The 16,633-nt window shown below is 43.0% G+C and overlaps 1 protein-coding gene across 1 annotated transcript in view; it reads left to right on the forward strand.

The window, feature by feature from the left end:
- The window catches only part of LRRFIP1 (leucine rich repeat (in FLII) interacting protein 1), a 114,189-nt gene that overhangs the window by 25,817 nt on the left and 71,739 nt on the right, over positions 1 to 16,633 (forward strand). The window contains exons 3-5 of the mRNA XM_011980299.1: positions 5,567 to 5,584; positions 9,365 to 9,412; positions 11,134 to 11,178. Of these exons, the coding sequence (XP_011835689.1) occupies positions 5,567 to 5,584; positions 9,365 to 9,412; positions 11,134 to 11,178 (111 nt within the window). The remainder of the gene's footprint in view (positions 1 to 5,566; positions 5,585 to 9,364; positions 9,413 to 11,133; positions 11,179 to 16,633) is intronic.

Below are 16,633 nucleotides of genomic sequence, written 5' to 3' on the forward strand. Positions count from 1 at the left end.
ACACCTGCTCAAGCCATTTGCAAGTTATTTTCATCATCTGGAGCTGGAGCTGGGAGTCATTTCCGACAGCATGAGGGTTCTTTAACTCACAGTTATGGTGTGACCTTTTCTCTGACCTCAGAGACATAGAAGCTGAGACCCCACTCAGTCCATGTTCTCCCGTGGGCCATGCCCTGGGGCCAAGGGACCGTCCACACTCGAGCCCACCCCCAAGGGCTTTTCTTCTTAAGAAGATTTGAATGTATTTTGTTAGACAGGAGTAACCAGCTGCCTTCCCCAGGGTTGATTTTCTTGTTTGGCTTACATAGCCAAATGTAAAAAGGCGAGCCAGTGTTTAAAACCAGTAAGATTTCCAATAAAAACCTGAATTTCTAGATTCTCTTACGGTGGTTGTAGATTCCGCCACATTCCCAGCAAAGACCAAGCTGGCCACATTCTCTGCAGGGTTGGGGCCCTGCCACCGGTCTAACGTGCTCATTGCCCTCTGCTGCTAGGAGGTTGCCGCTCCGTGTAGAAACCTGCATGCAGAGGCTGGGCAGTGTCACCGAGCCCTGGGAACCATCTTGCACACTCAAGCTCTGGTATCCTTAGTGGTGCCAGAGGCCACCTGAAGGAATAGTGCTTTTATTCTGAACTGGTTTTTAAATATGTATATGTATAATTTTTTTTTTTTTTTTTTTCTGAACTGGTTTTTAAATATGTATATGTATAATTTTTTTTTTTTTTTTTTGAGATAAAGTCTTGCTCTGTTGTTTTTTTTTTTTTTTTTTTGAGATCAAGTCTTGCTCTGTTGCCCAGGCTGGAGTACAGTGACATAAGCTCCGCTCACTGCAACCTCTGCCTCCAGATTCAAGCGATTGTCATGTCTTAGCCTTCCGAGTAGCTGGGATTATAGGTGCGTACCACCATGCCTGGCTAATTTTTGTATTTTTAATAGAGACGGGGTTTCGCCATGTTGGCCAGACTGGTCTCCAACTCCTGATCTCAAGTGATCCTCCTGCCTTGACCTCCTGGCCTCCCAAAGTGCTAGGATTACAGGCGTGAGCCACCACACCTGGCTTAAATATATATATATTTTAAATGACAATTTCAAGTGCTTTTTCACACTGCCCAGTATCAGTGTCTCTGTAGAAATGTCTGTTCACACCTCAGTGGACACTTTCAAGCTCCTTGTGTGCAGGACACTGCTGGCCCGTTCCATCTGTTTTAGAAACCTAACGGCAGCAGGTGGGCAAGGTGGTTAATTTTGCGGGCAGTGGCCCCTGTTTCTTAGGACACACCACTGTGTGAGCGGACGGCTGCCTCTTTCTCCAGAGCCAGAAGCCACCCCCTCAGGCTAATGCTGGCGTTCTGAGGCTTATCCGACTTGAATTCACTTTGCCTGGCTCCCCAATAGGACCTCAGTCTTTGTTTTTTATTAAGGCTGTAAAAGAGTTATAAAAAGAATTTCCCAAAATATTTTGTTGTTCTGGCAGGTTTTGCACGGTTGATGGGATTTTAAGGCCCCCTGCCCTGTTCCTAGTTCCCGTGTCTTAGCTCTGTTGTTACAGCAGAGCCAAGGGCCCAAAGGATGCAGATGGCCGTGAAGCTGTGAGTGGGCCCTACTTGGCCTTCATGATAGCATCTGTCATCCTTTCTTCATCTTTCTCTTGTACAGTAGATGTAACGAAAGTTACTTTCATCAAGAATACAAACCTAGGATTTCTACAAAATCTAGGTGAAAAAAGAATTATATAGTATGTACATACATCTTCCAAATTAAACATTTAGATAAAAATATATTGTATCTTTTTTTGAGACAGAATCTTGCTCTGTCGCCCAGGCTGGAGTGTAGTGGCACGATCTTGGCTCACTGCAACCTCCTCCTCCTGGGTTCAAGCGATTCTCCTGCCTCAGCATCCTGAGTAGCTGGGACTACAGGTGCCGGCCACCATGCCCGGCTAATTTTTTGTATTTTTAGTAGAGATGGGGTTTCACCATGTTGGCCAGGATGGTCTCTAACTCCTGACCTCTTGATCTGCCTGTTTCAGCCTCCCAAAGTGTTGGGACTACAGGCGTTAACCATCGCACCTGCCCCATATTATATCCTTAATTATGGATAGAATTGATTTAAATATATACATATTGATATAAGCAGCTTGTTACAAAGTTGTTGGGCAAAAGTTCTTGATTTAAAAAATAACTAAGATGAATTAAGGCAAGCATCATCTATGTGAATGGCCTCCTTTAAAAGCAAAGCATCCCTTTATTCCTTTGATTCAAAGGAAGCCCTTTTCTGTTGCATTTTAATTGTACAACGTAAGGGCAATCTGTTGCTGGACTCCCGCATCTCTGCTGTAATATTCCAAGCCACGCGAGAAGAAAAATAAAAAATAAGCCGGGCGTGGTAGCATGCACCTGTAGTCCCAGCTACTCAGGACACTGAGGCCGGAGCATTGCTTGAGCCCAGGAGCCTGAAGCAATGATCGGGCCGTGATTGTCCCTGTGCGTAGCCGCTGCACTCCCGCTGGGGCAACATAATGAGACCCCCATCTCTTTCAAAAAGTCAAAAAATAAAAAGTAGTTGCTACTCCAGGTGGGAAACCAAGTCTTGGGCATTTAATTTTAGTATCGTAAAAAGGGGGTGCAGAGCAGCCCTCGCTGATGCCTCTGATGAGCACGGGCCTTGCAGAGAACATCTGATGAAATCTGATGTAAAACTCCATGGTTTGGCCTCTTCAGCACGTGTACAGATGTCATTGGCTTAGTAGATCGCGTTCAGATTTTGAAATTCTTCTCCCTGCAGCATGGTTTTATCATAAAGATATTTCAGGGGGCCACAGGGGTCAAAATATCTCATCCTGTTGCAAATTCGGTGGAACGCCCTCCACCAAGAGTGGTGGTTTTGGTCTGTGCTCTCAGACAGCAGGGACCAGAGGAGGGGATGGTGTCCCTTGCAGGCAGCACCTTTGGCCAGCGTTACCTTTTGCACGGTCCTGTGTGGATCTGCAGTCTCAGCTTCCTCATCACTGATGCCTGCACTTCTGCCCTCACAACTGTGGCTTGCGGCTATGACACAGGGCGGGCGTCGTGGGCGTGGCTGCAGACTCCTGCCTGGGGCTGGTCACGGACCAGGACCCAGAGCCACCCAAATTTACCAGGTTGTGGAACGAGAGCCTGGGAAGGTGGGAGACGTGTCAGGAGGGGCAGAGAAATGAACGTGGCCAAGATGGTGAGTGAGGACATGGAGTGAAGCAGCTCTACGGAGGAGAAAGCCACTCTTTGTGGCAGCAGAGGATGGATGTGACAGACAGGAAGCTGCCCTGGGAGACGAGAGCCAGACGAGGAAGGGCCGGCCCAGTCAGCCCAGCGCAGCACGCGTTCCTAACGACGGCAACAGTGCCTTCATGAATTTAGGGCCTTTGCAAGGTGATGACATTCTTGTTTAAAGTTTATGTCTGCTTCTTCAAAAGAAGGATTGAAAGATCTTAAATAAGATAGATGTGTATTTTGTTACTAGTCAGAGAAGCCTGGGATTGGGGTCATCTCAGGGACCCTGCCGTGCAGCAGAGGTGGGCTTGGGGCTGTCACCTACCGTCGGTGGCGGGCATCTTCCCGAACTTTACAGGTGAGGAAAACAGGCCTTAGGGGGAGACACAGTTTTCCCTGAATCCAAGAAAATGGCCAAGCCAAGGTTCAAACCGGGTTTGACAAGATGCAAAGCCTGTGGTCTTCCTAGCACACCCCTTTGTCTCGAAATCAGTTCTGCAGCCAACAATAAAAACAAGTAAGAGTGGAGGATGGAGTGAGTCCGTGGACCATGGGGTTGAAGTTCACGCTGAGGATGCTGGCACCCACAGCAGAGGGGGAAATAGAATGATCCACATAATCCTAGTCACTTTCCAAGTGGAAGCATGCCTTGAAAAATAAAGTTCTCCTTGGTGCGGAATTTGCGGCACAGGAATATGAAACATAAAATAGACAATTTTGTTAGAATTTTCTATAAATACAGAATCAGTAGCCGTTCACCTAGCTGTGTTTTTATGTGATCCAGAGGGTGGGGCAGAGGCCAGGAGGGGTGTACCCATGTGTGCGCGCACGCATTCGTGTGTGCATGTGTGTGTATGTGCACTCACACACATGAGCATCTGTGTATGCATCCAGAGGGAAGAGGGAGTCGAGCTAGTGGGGTCTGAGCTTGCACGTCTTCGGGCCATCTTCGGGCGGTGCCTGGAGGATTTAGGAAGGTGCCTCACACTCTTCTTTGCATATCAAGTCTCTGGGCCTGGCTATTATTAGAACCAGTTAACACAATTGGAGGTTATACAATCTGGTAGCTTGGGGCACTGGCATTTTAAGTTGTTGATTAAGGGGAAATGAATACGTTTTGGAAGACCAGTGTTTAAAGGGTAGGGTTGATACTTTGGTATAAAAATTGAGAAACCTGATCCCGGTTTTCATGTGGGTCAAAAGCCATCTCCCCTGCATGCAGGCGTTTCTGAGCAGGCTCAGGGTTTTCTTGAGGGGGCCGCTCTGAGAACACTGAGAAGGGCAGGAAGCTGACCGGGGTTGGTGTCCCCCAAGGGAAGCGTGGAGGTGGTTCTTTTCAGCACACAGACGGCGAGAACCCACCACAGCTTACTCTAGCTGCATTCCAGGGTCTGTTTAAAAGGATATGAGCTCTTTTTTAACGGATTTGTTAGGGGAGAATAATGTACATATTTTTGGGAAATTCAAGGGAACCTTAAACTTCTTCGGGAAAACCTACACTGATAGAAAAAATGGTGATCGGGGTATCTCTTTTCTTGCTACTGACTTGATACACATTTTGGTTAGAGATGCTTTGTTTCTTACAGTCATATTGTTGGATATAGTCACATGTGTTCCCCCATATAAGACTAGAAATGCCAACGTCTTGGTCTCGCAGTTTTGGCAGTGCCTTCAATAGTGCCTGATATGACAAATGTCTTAATGAAGAATGAATGAAAATGAGTAGCTATCTCAGTTTTATCTAGTGATTACTACAAAATTAAGAGAAACCTCTGAAGCAAACGAATGTGTCAATGTATGATAATAACCTCTTTTAGGAAGATTTCTGTTACATTCTAATGAACACTCCATTTAGCTGGAATTTTCCTGTTACTCTGTATGTGTCTGTGTGAATCAGAACATCAAAGCCTCTTTCTTCATTATTTGTGAATTTGACCAGTTAACTTTCCAATTAAGTTTCTGCACTTTTTGGTTAAACTTTTATTACTGCAAAAGGAAATTTTGAATTAAAGATGAAGGAAGAACTTTTTCTTATTGATGGCAATAGGTGATACAGACTTCTGTATTAGAATAATAGCAGTATTTTTGGTAGAGATTCATGTGACTATGCCCCTATTTCCCCGATGTATCTAAAATGGAATGTAAAGTAAGTGATAAAATTACAAACTCTTGTCAGTGGGACCTCACGTGTTTTCTTATTCACATTTTACTGTTATTCATTGTGGCTTTGATTCATATGGGGAGAACCTTTCATTCTGATGTTACAGCTTCTTTAATTGGATTTTACATTTCTTTTTTCTTTTGTCCTTCTCTATAGATCTATCAGGTCCAAAAGGTAGGCTCTTCTTTATTTTCTAACTTGCATGTACTGTTTTTTCCTTGCCAAGGGCCTGGTCACCTTTCAGAAATAACACCTTGCACTGAAGATACATAGACGTTCTTACTGTTTGTTTTACTACTTTGTGTATGAATTTGTTTGAACATTCTGCCTAGATCCTCATCCTGCCCCACTCAAAGCCACAGTCAGACACATTTCTGTGTGCTGAATGCTTTTCTCATCTGCATTCTCCTCAAGAAATTTAAAAATTGTTTCTTTAAGAAGAAAAGTAATTGTAAGGCAAAATAAAATTATATTTTAGAATTTGGATAGCCTTCTGAAATTATGTATTGAAAGAAAAAGATGATTTTATTAGAAAACTTAAAAAATCCATGCAGATTACCACATATTGAGAGAGTATTAGATATTGACCTAAAAATCTGAGTAAAAAGACAGTGATGATATAAAATAAACCTGCCATTCATCCCTAATGCTCAGAGATCATAAAATAATGTGCCTCTCTATTTCCTAATATTTTGTAGAAGCAGCTGAGGTTCAGAAGTAAATACACTGGGCAGGCCGGACACAGAAAATAAAGACAACCAAGTCAGTGATTCAAGATCTAGCAAAAATGAAGTCAGAAGTGAGCGAGTTCCTTGAGAATTTATAGAATTTGTATACAAGGGAATCTTTCCCATAAATGAATTTAGTTTGATACTTACAACATCTGTGATAGTTCCCTTTTATAAATTTATTTAGTTTCTAGATGAACAACAACTGTATTTTTCTCTTAGAGCGGATGAGAAAATCAGAATAAGATCACTTAATTTCGGAGGTTAGAGCACACAGGCCCTCGGAATGCACGGGCGGTAAATTTAAGACCTGTTGTGTTGGATTCCTGTGCTGGCCATCAGAACGAATCGCCTTCCCCGCGGGCGCCCTGCACTCTGCATAGCTGCTGTCCCGAAGAGTGCAAAGAAATTTGTTAAGTAGATGCCAGAATCTCTTGTGCTTGGCTAGTGTTTCCAGGGCCCAAGTGTAGAAGTGGATATTGCAGCTGGCGTTCCTCGTCGTCCTCAGAGAGCCTCGGGAAGAACTGGACAGGTGCAAGGCCAGGCGGGGAGCCCTGCCTGTGACTGACAGCAGGACGCTGCCATCCAGAACCTGGAAGAGGGGCTCTGTCTGGTCGTTTCCACTCGCATTCATGCCTTTCTTTTGCTAGGTCAGGTTAGTTTCTTTTCACTAACGTGCCAGGGATACATTGTGAAAACTTTTGTCAGAATGAATTTGTGTAGAATGTAAAGCTAGAAGGAGCCCCGGAAATCCGCAGTGGAGGAGCAGAGGCACAGTCTTGTGGTAAAGGTGTGCCCAGGGAAGGGAAGGCTTTCCTCATCGCTGAGATGTCTGGGGAGGAGAGGAGGCGGCGATTGCGCCTCCGGCCCAGCCAACTGCTTTGCGGAACAGTTTCTCTGGGATCAAAGCTATTTCTGAAAGTAGTGCGGCTCCTGCTTCCCTCCGCATGGCTTCCGGCTCATGGTAGTGATTGACACTTGAAATGTTTGCCCTTCCTGCCATGTGCTAGTGCTGCTGGCTAACCCAGGAACTACTAGTTAATTGCACTTGCTGTTACTAGGGGCGTTCTCTGCCCAGGAATGACATGAAATGCAGTTACAGTAGACACTTAGAAGACCACCCTGGCCGGGCGCGGTGGCTCACGCCTGTAATCCCAGCACTTTGGGAGGCCGAGGCGGGCGGATCACGAGGTCAGGAGATCGAGACCACCCCGGCTAATACGGTGAAACCCCGTCTCTACTAAAAATACAAAAAAAAAAAAAAAAAAATTAGCCCGGCGTTATGGCGGGCACCTGTAGTCCCAGCTACTCAGAAGGCTGAGGCAGGAGAATGGCGTGAACCCAGGTGGTGGAGCTTGCAGTGAGCCGAGATTGCGCCACTGCACTCCAGCCTGGGCGACAGAGCGAGACTCCCTCTCAATAAAAAAAAAAAAAAAAAAAGACCACTCATGAACAAGGTGAATGATTTTCAATGCCAGTTCTTCATCATGAAAAGAGCAAGATAAGAGTGTGCAGATACAATGGGCAAAAAGAAATCTATGAAAACAGAAAAACTGACAATACAGATTTCTTTTGGAATTTAAATAATTTTATTGTGAATTTATATAGCCCTCATCCTTCTAAAAACGTATTTTGCTTCCCTCTTTCTAGTTGAGCCAAGATAGGGAGGAGCGATGGCATCATATTTTACTTGTGAAAAATCTGGAACTTGACAGGTGCTAACATTAATTGAATGCAAAATAGCTTTAAGCTGATGCATTTCCCTGACACTGAAGTTAAGACATGACTTTAGGATATATTTGCTTTTATTTCCTTTCTGAATTTATGTTCCAAGGGAATAACTTACAGAAAAAGATATGGTTCATGTCCTTTTTATAGTAGAGTTCAGTATTATTGAATTTTAAAAAGCATTTTAAATTCTCCCTCCTAATTTTTGCTCTTCCAATTTTCTACTTACCATCATCTCTAAGAGAAAGAGGTAAGACCATCTGAGAACTGCATATTTTTAAATCTGACCACACTTTGAAATGAAACTAAACCAAACATAGCAACAGCATGTTTTGGTTATTGTAAAATAATTTCAAAAATGGTCTTATATGTCTAGCATCTGATTTTTTCTCTTGATTATCAGATTTTAATGTATAAAAAGAAAATTCGCATCTGTGTTATAATATGGAAGTTTGGTTAGTTGTTTCTTGATTTTCTTACTGGAAATTAAATAAAAAGCAGAAAAGCAAAACGCCATTATTTGGGCCCATGACCTGGGTTCCCACCTACCTTTGGGATTCCCCAATTCAGTGACAGCAGTAGCCGTTCTGAGTCTGCTTTTCTCATTTTAACTTGGACCACTGAACAAGATAAAAACATGGAAGTATAAACTAAAGCAAACTTGTCCAACCCGTGGGCCACATGCGGCCCAAGACGGCTGTGAGTGCAGCTGAACACAAATTCGTAAACTTTTTAAAAATATTATGAAATGTTTTTTGCAAATTTTTTTTTAGCTCATCAGCTATCGTTAGTGTATTTTTTGTGTAGCCCAAGAATCTTCTTTCAGTGTGGTCCAGGGAAGCCAAAAGATTGGACATCTCTGAGCTAACGTCATCTCCAGACATGTAACTTGTGGGTCTGCATATTTTTCTTCTGTACAAAGACCTCTTCTGTGGGTGGCAGTCATCTCTCCATCCATGCTACAAAGACATCAAAGTCTGAATTCTCATGGGCCTAGACTCAGCATAGACATCAGGCAGCTAGAACAAGTGTCAGCACACAGTTTCTCCCCTTCTTCTCTCCGTTTCCCTGAGGTCCCAACACAGGAATGGCTCTGAGCTTCTGCTTCTCTTAGATGGTGTTTTATTCCTTCATCGTGTTTGCTTTGAAGGCATGAGCAGCCTGACCGAGGGGGCGTGAAGGCTGCTGGGCCGGCTTTACTGTCTTGCTCTCCGCCGAGGCCCTTCACCCGGGGAAGCTTCGTCCTGGGCTCTCTTGCTTTGCCGGGATGGAATGGGCGGGGAGGGTCTCTCTTCACAGCTCACAGCCTGCATGACTGCACGGGTGGCGGCTCCCTGCGTAGAAGCCAAGTGTGTTGCTGACTGCTTTGCCTTGGCGTGTTACCTTCACCACGCGGCTGGACGGCGGTTTGGAAATGCATGTCGGAACAGTGCCTTAGACAACTGCCTTTTTAAGAAATTTCACTTCTTGCCTAATTTTTTTCCCCTTCTGTCTATAGAAATATTATGGGCTGGATACAAAATGGGGTGACATCGAGCAGTGGATGGTAGGCCTTGAATATAATTTTGTTTTTACTCTTCCCTCCCCACTTAAATACAATGTTGAGACTTAAATGGTTTATAATGTAATTCTTACGTAGTTTAACTATGTAGATAGATTCCTATTGCACCATAATTTAATACTGAGAGATTTTCTTCCGGGGATTTCTGCATCTGGTCTCTGATTGTTTACATCCCCAAATGCAGCCTGCTTAGAAACAGTCCTGGTCTTGCCTGTTCAGTAGCCACTGACTGCTGATGTCTCCTGGCCAGCGGTTTGGGGAGGTCTCCACTACCACAGCCACCCTGATCTCCTTGAGCACAGGGCCCTCCACCAGGGCTCAGGCTGGGCATGTGCCCCTGGCTTGAGAACTTTCCAGAGAACATTCCCATTGTCATCGCAGCTCACCAGGCTCTGGTTGGAACCTGAGAGGTATATTATGCTCCATTTCCTTCACTCATGATTGCGACCAGCTGCCCCATCACCCTCATTTAGACTTTATCTGCATTTGCTGTTGGGTTCTCTCTTCATCTTGTCCGCTGTGCCTGCTGAAACCACTGGTCTTTGGTAAGAAAATTCCTTTACCTTCTCAACCTGCTTCCTAGAACAACCCCTCTGCCATCCTGTGAATGGAGAGCTAGCTCGCCCCGATGACATTCCTGTCTTTCTGGCTTTCTCGGGAAGCAGCAGCGCCCACATAGGGAGGCTGCAGAAGCGGGATAATCTGTGTGCTTTCCACTGGTCCCGAGAGAGCATGGCCTGGCCCTTCTCGTTAGTTCATCTACCTGAGTCCTTCCACCTCTTCCTGTCCCTTTTGCTTTATTGCCTGGCCCCGTGGACTTCATCACATGCTTGTAGCATTTGAGAACCTGGTTAGGATAGAAATGTCCTATTAAATGTTTCTTATACATAAAATTATCTGAGGAAAATCCAAAATTATTTCCTAACATCTTACATACTGGGTATAAAAGAGGTTATCTCTTCAAATATAAAGAGCACACACTTACTCTTTCGGAAATATGATTACATTCAGCCTAGGCAAACCATCATTTTAGGCTTACATGAGATAAATATATTTTTGTTAAACCTTAAGACATTTTTGTCCACAGGCATGGTGATATAAGAAAGAGAAAAAAAGAAAAGAAAAATTTAAAAAATCTTAAGACATTCTTTGAAGTTGTATCGTTGTTTTATATACCACTGAGAAAGAAAACAATGCTAATTATAACTGAACAACTTGGATTATAAGATACATCCCAGCTTCAGAGATGTCTAAGTGTGAAAAACCACGTGTGTCTTAGAATCCACGATATATAGTAGAAAGAGTGACATCCTTTTCGGATATTTTGTGGAAATGATTTATCTTCTGATTCCTGAAGAGAGTAAGGTTCTGAAAGTAAGGGGAAAAGTAGATTGATTTAAATGGACCAGATGATAGAGGTTAGAAAAAATTAAGGCCCAGCTTCTGCCCCAAACACTGTTTTTACAACAAAAATGAAGTATCCCAATTATTTTTGTGCTTAAGAACCTCTCACCCCAGAAAAAAACGTTTTTACCCACTGGTTTAATTGAAGCCTTTAAACGAAGAAGGAGAAAATATTTATTTGACATTTAGATCAGAACTGCTGTATTATGTTGCAATGGGACTACCTAAGCTTTTTTAAAGCACTTTTCCTGTGTCCATCTGTCTCTAACCTTTTCATACTGTTTCCTCCATTATTTTGGTAGGAAGACAGTGAGCGCTACTCTCGTAGATCCAGAAGAAACACATCGGTTAGTACCGTATTCATTAATTACTTAGGCAATTTGATTGAATTCTAATTTATACTTGTAGTGGCTGAAGTATATGTAATATATATAATATCTTAATGATGATATCATCTCTTAAAGAAATTAACTAACACTATTGATGATGGAATACTGATATTATTACCTAAATAAAGACTGTGAACTCAGCTTTTAGCATTTTGACCTAAATTTGGTAAGGAGAGTGTGTTTGAGAAATTTTTGAGTATTAATATATTCATAACAACTGTAGTGCTTTTTGTGCCACTGAATACCCATAAATAATTTGCATAGTAATATACACCAATGCTGTGTATTTATATTACTGGTGAGATAAACTACTTGGATGAAATTACTTTTTTTTTTTTTTTTGAAACAGAGTCTCACTCTGTCACCCAGGCTAGAGTACAGTGGTGCAATTTTGGCTCACTACGACCTCGACCTCCCAGATTCAATGATTCTCATGTCTCAGCCTCCCAAGTAGCGGGATTACAGGCACACGCCACCACACCCAACTAATTTTTGTATTTTTGGTAGAGATGGAGTTTTCCCATGTTGCCCAATCTGGTCTCGAACTCCTGGGCTCAAGTGATCTGCCCACCTCAGCCTCCCAAAGTGCTGGGATTACAGGCATGAGCCACCGTGCCTGGCCCTGAAATTACTTTTTTTTTTTTGAGACAGAGTCTTGCTCTGTTGCACAGGCTGGAGTGTAGCGGCACAATCTTGGCTCACTGCAACCTCTGCCTTGTGGGTTCAAGTGATTCTCATGCCTCAGCCTCCTGAGTACCTGGGATTACAGGCATGTACCATGACATCCAGCTAATTTTTGTATTTTTAGTAGAGACAGGGTTTCGCCATGTTGGCCAGGCTGGTCTCAAACTCCTGACCTCAAGTGATCTGCCCGCCTTGGCCTCCCAAAGTGCTGGGATTACAGGCGTGAGCCACCGCACATGGCCCTGAAATTACTGTAAATCCGTATTGCCCATAAGCAGACAGAGATCCACAAAGGCCATGTTGTGGGGGACCTAGACTGGTGTCCACTGAGATGTCCAGGGGCGGCTGACCCCCCCACTGCTGGGAGTGGGATCAGTTCCCAGCGTCCCTCTAAGACTTGGGCACTGGTTCTTCACATATGTTGTATGATTACTTCACAGTTGTTCTCGTCCTTTCTTTTAATAGGCTTCTGATGAAGACGAACGCTTGTCAGTGGGTAGTCGTGGAAGCCTGAGGGTCAGTAACCAGAATGATGGAGTTTGCATGGCACAGTTCCTGGTCCAAGCCCTTTACTTTCTCATCCCTGCATTCTGATTTCTTCTCCATTATCCCCGTGGTCTGATAGTCAATACTTAACTGATGAGATGCTTTCCTTAAAATCAAATCAGTGGGGGATGTTTCTTTGTTGCTGTAGAGAGATTTTTAATATGCATAGGCACGTTGGTTGTTTCTTTCTCCCGAGATGATGATGTCTTTTTTTCAATACTTATCCACATCACAAAGCTCCCAAGCCTTGATTAGCACAGTGGTCTCAGCACATTGGTGTTCCACAGGAATGCAAAGGCACATCTGCCCTTCAGTAAGTCTGTATCCACTGACACACATGCTTCTGGTAAAATCGGAGCCTCTATTAAAGTAGCTGTAAGTTAATTATTATTGAGCAGTGTTTTCACACAGCTGCTATAGACAGCCTGCTGAAAACCTGGACCAGGATTGGATCCGTAAGATCTGCCTTCAGCCGCTTTTCCTTGTATCAGTTATAATTAGATCTCTTCACCTCTGATAGGCTTAATGATCAATCAACACAAATATGGACTTTTCCTTAAACATTCCAGAAACCTTAATAATTACACTTGAAAAAAGTATGAGTTTTGGGGGAAGTAAAGCAGAAAAACTATATTTTGCCCAGTGCTTTAAGTCAGTGGATTAATCTGAGCATGTCAGTTTCTTTTACCACAGGATTGAAATTATATCTCACCACTAGTAATAAATAAGTCTCAAAGCAGCCACTCCGTTTTATTAATCCTTAGGGACCCCATAGAGCTGAAGGTTTGTTTTACTTCACTGTGACAAGTAAATCCTATTACTCCTTGACTTTTACATGTGCTGAGTGTGTGTGTAATTTGGCCGTTTGTAATGATAAAATGCAGAGGTGAAACACGGTTGCTGCGCTGTGAAGCAACTCTTCCCTTGTCACTGTCCTTGCAGTGCCAGAAGCAGATCCGTAGTGATTTTGCCAAAAAGCTGTGGTTCAAATGTGAGGCCCACTTGAGGGCTTCCTTGCTGCTTAAAACCTTCTCCTGAGATGTAGCCTCAGGGATGCCGTTGTAACTGTTAACCTCAGGACCCTCTGACACCACTCACCCGGGAAGAGGGAAGATTTATGAACCCAAAATGTAACAAATTTTGGGTTCATAAATAATAAAACAAAGCTCAATTAACAAAGTCTGTAGACAAGGTCCAGACATCATAGCTGTTGAGCAGGCCCAGGAGAAGCTTGAGTCCTTGAAACCAGTGAAGAAAATGCTGTTTCAAGGATGAGGGAGAGTGACCAAGAGAGGAGAAAACTCAGACTTAGCAGCGTAGAGGATGTCGGTGACTTTGGCAGGAGAACTTTTAACAGAAATGTTGAGGGCAAAGCCTGGTTAATATGCGTTCAAGAGAGAATAGGAGGAGAGAGACACAGAATCCCAGACTCTCTCTCAAAATGCATCATTTTCAGAGCCACACCCTCCTGAAATTATAGGCAAGAGGTATGCACTTACATTTTCCTGGGAAAAGTATGTTCACTTTCTTAAGATTCTCAGAGGGTCTCCTGACCCCAAAGAGTTGAAAACAATTGCAATATGAATGAGTATGATGGTGTTATGTAACAGCATTCATTTCATTTTCAATGATTTTTAACCAGAAATAAGTTACATCTTTCTGCTGGATACCACTCTTTGCTAAGATATCAAGTATATTTGTTTTAAGAGCTGAAATTTCCTATGGGAGATTCATCATTAGGACAGTACCTAAGATGGGGAGGAAGTGGATGGGATTTTCATTTTCAGTCACATGACACTTTCCCATCATGTACTTGATCTAAAGAAATAGATTCCTCAGAACTTAAGAACTTGGATCCTGGAGATGAGAGTCAAACCTCCTAATGTCTATAGGCATCAAACAAGCCCAGAGTGGTGAGAGGCCTGCTTGGGGTCACAGTTCTTAGGAACAAGGCCAATGCCTGCTGCTCAGAGGCCTGGTGGCCTGCGTGCCCTCCATGTGCTGGGTGCCCTGGGCTCTATGCTTGCCCCTTTGTACCACCGAGCAGGGCACTCCCCAGAGTGAGGACTCTCATCTCGCTCTATTTCTATGCAGGATCAGTTTCTACTGTTTTTATGTATTTTAATATTATGAACTTTTTACATTGTTGATTCTAAGATCGTATCTTTTGTTTATTGACTCTGAAAACACAGGCCTTCTTCATTTAACTAGAAAAGATGATAAACCCTAAAAAAGGTGGGGAGGTGATTTATACTATTCTGGCATTTGTATGGATGTCTCCTCAGAAAATCTAGATTTTGGATTTTCTAGAATTTCTAGATTTTAGATTTTCTGGAAAAAATCTAGATTTTTAATTTTCCTTTTTGAAAAACTGACGACAATGCATCTGATAACCTTTTCCCTTATGTAACTAAAATGGATTATGCAGAAGAGGAAATAAGATTTATCAAACTGTTTCAGACTTCCTGAATTATAGCAACCTTTTCCATGGAAGTTTATTTAATACTACTGGATTCTATGGTAGCTACCATTCTGACATAATTCTTTTTGTAAGTACGTATTAGATCCTAGAGATTATGGAAAAATGTATTTTTGTTAAGATTTTAAAGATTGCTTGTATTTATGTTTTACTTAGCTTTTAAATTTACTTTTGGCAACTCTCTTTTCTGTTGTTGTTTTTTTCCTGCTATCTTTCTTCTGACAGTCGCAGCCTGACTTGGAGTATGGGGGTCCCTACGCCTGGGTGAGATGGTCGGATATACTTTGCTGTGTGACCTTAACTGTGTGGTGTGACATATAATAACCTATGCTATTTCCACGAATCTCATGGGTGCTTTTCTAAAAAACCAAGTACATCTTTGTCTCCAGTTTTTGCCTGGGGGGCTGTGAGGCCAGGAGGGCAGGCTTACCCTGCGGAGTGAGCAGTCTTCCTCCTGGGGCCTCCAGGGTGCAGCCCTGATCCTGCCGGAGGGGAGGAGCCCAGGCATCTATGCATGAACACTCCCTCACCAGATGGCCTTTGAGCACCAGCTGTTTGCCATGCCTTGTGTTAGCAGCTGTGTATACCAAGATGAAAAAGATAGTGTCTGCCTTCAAGGAATTCAAATCAGATCAAGAATTCCCAAAGCCTCTAAATTTCCTTTAAAAGATTAAATGTAAATTCATTTTACCTAATGAAAAATCCATTATTTTCCAATCTATATCCATTCAAATTAAATGTACAATCTGACTTTTTTGCCAGGAAATATTCTTTGAGAAAGCTCCCACTTCCAGTAACAAAAACTAAGGTGTTAGACTTAAACTCAGAATTACTTCTTCTTATATGTATCTGACAGTTTCTGTGCCTTAATGCTTTCTAAAAGTCTGTCAGTGTTGTACTTCAAGGAAGAAAAAGTTCTCCCCAGAAAGCACAGCTCAGCATTAAAGTGATTTGATACTAAAGTTGTTATAGCGTATTATGTACTATTTCACCTGAAGGACTTTACCTAAAAGCATTTTGTGCTTCATTTGTTCCAGTGCATTTCAAAATTATTTAGTAAATTCCTGTTTTAAAAATGTATTTTTGGCCAGGTGCGGTGGCTCACGTCTGTAATCCCAGCACTTTGGGAGGCCGAGGTGGGCAGATCACAAGGTTAGGAGATCGAGAGCATCCTGGCTAACACGGTGAAACCCCGTCTCTACTAAAAATACAAAAAAAATTAGCTAGGCATGGTGGTGGGCGCCTGTACTCCCAGCTACTCAGGAGGCTGAGTCAGGAGAATGGCATGAACCCGGGAGGCGGAGCTTGCAATGAGCCAAGATTGTGCCACTGCACTCTAGGCAAGACTTCTTCTCCAAAAAAAAAAAAAAAAAATGTATTTTTGTGTTTGCAATTATAATGAGTAAATTGTAACATACATCTGCATAGCATATTTGGTGCCGTGAGCCTCCTGTGGGGCGTCTATTCTGCTCTTAACAGATGCAGGCTGGAGTGAGTAGCTTGGGGGTCAGGACAGGGGAAAGCACAAAGACAGGTCATTAGATTCAGAAAGTGCTCTTCTCAGAGTATCTGTTACCTACACAGCACTTCAAGTCACTCTGGCAGGTGAGAGCATTTCCGTGACACTGTACCTCCAGCAACTCTCCTGTTCTTTAAGGAATTCAATGTATTAGCAACGTAAATCCAGATTATTACTCTTTTTAT

Source organism: Mandrillus leucophaeus, unplaced genomic scaffold, assembly GCF_000951045.1.
Source record: "Mandrillus leucophaeus isolate KB7577 unplaced genomic scaffold, Mleu.le_1.0 Scaffold21, whole genome shotgun sequence".
Taxonomy (NCBI): Eukaryota; Metazoa; Chordata; class Mammalia; order Primates; family Cercopithecidae; genus Mandrillus; species Mandrillus leucophaeus.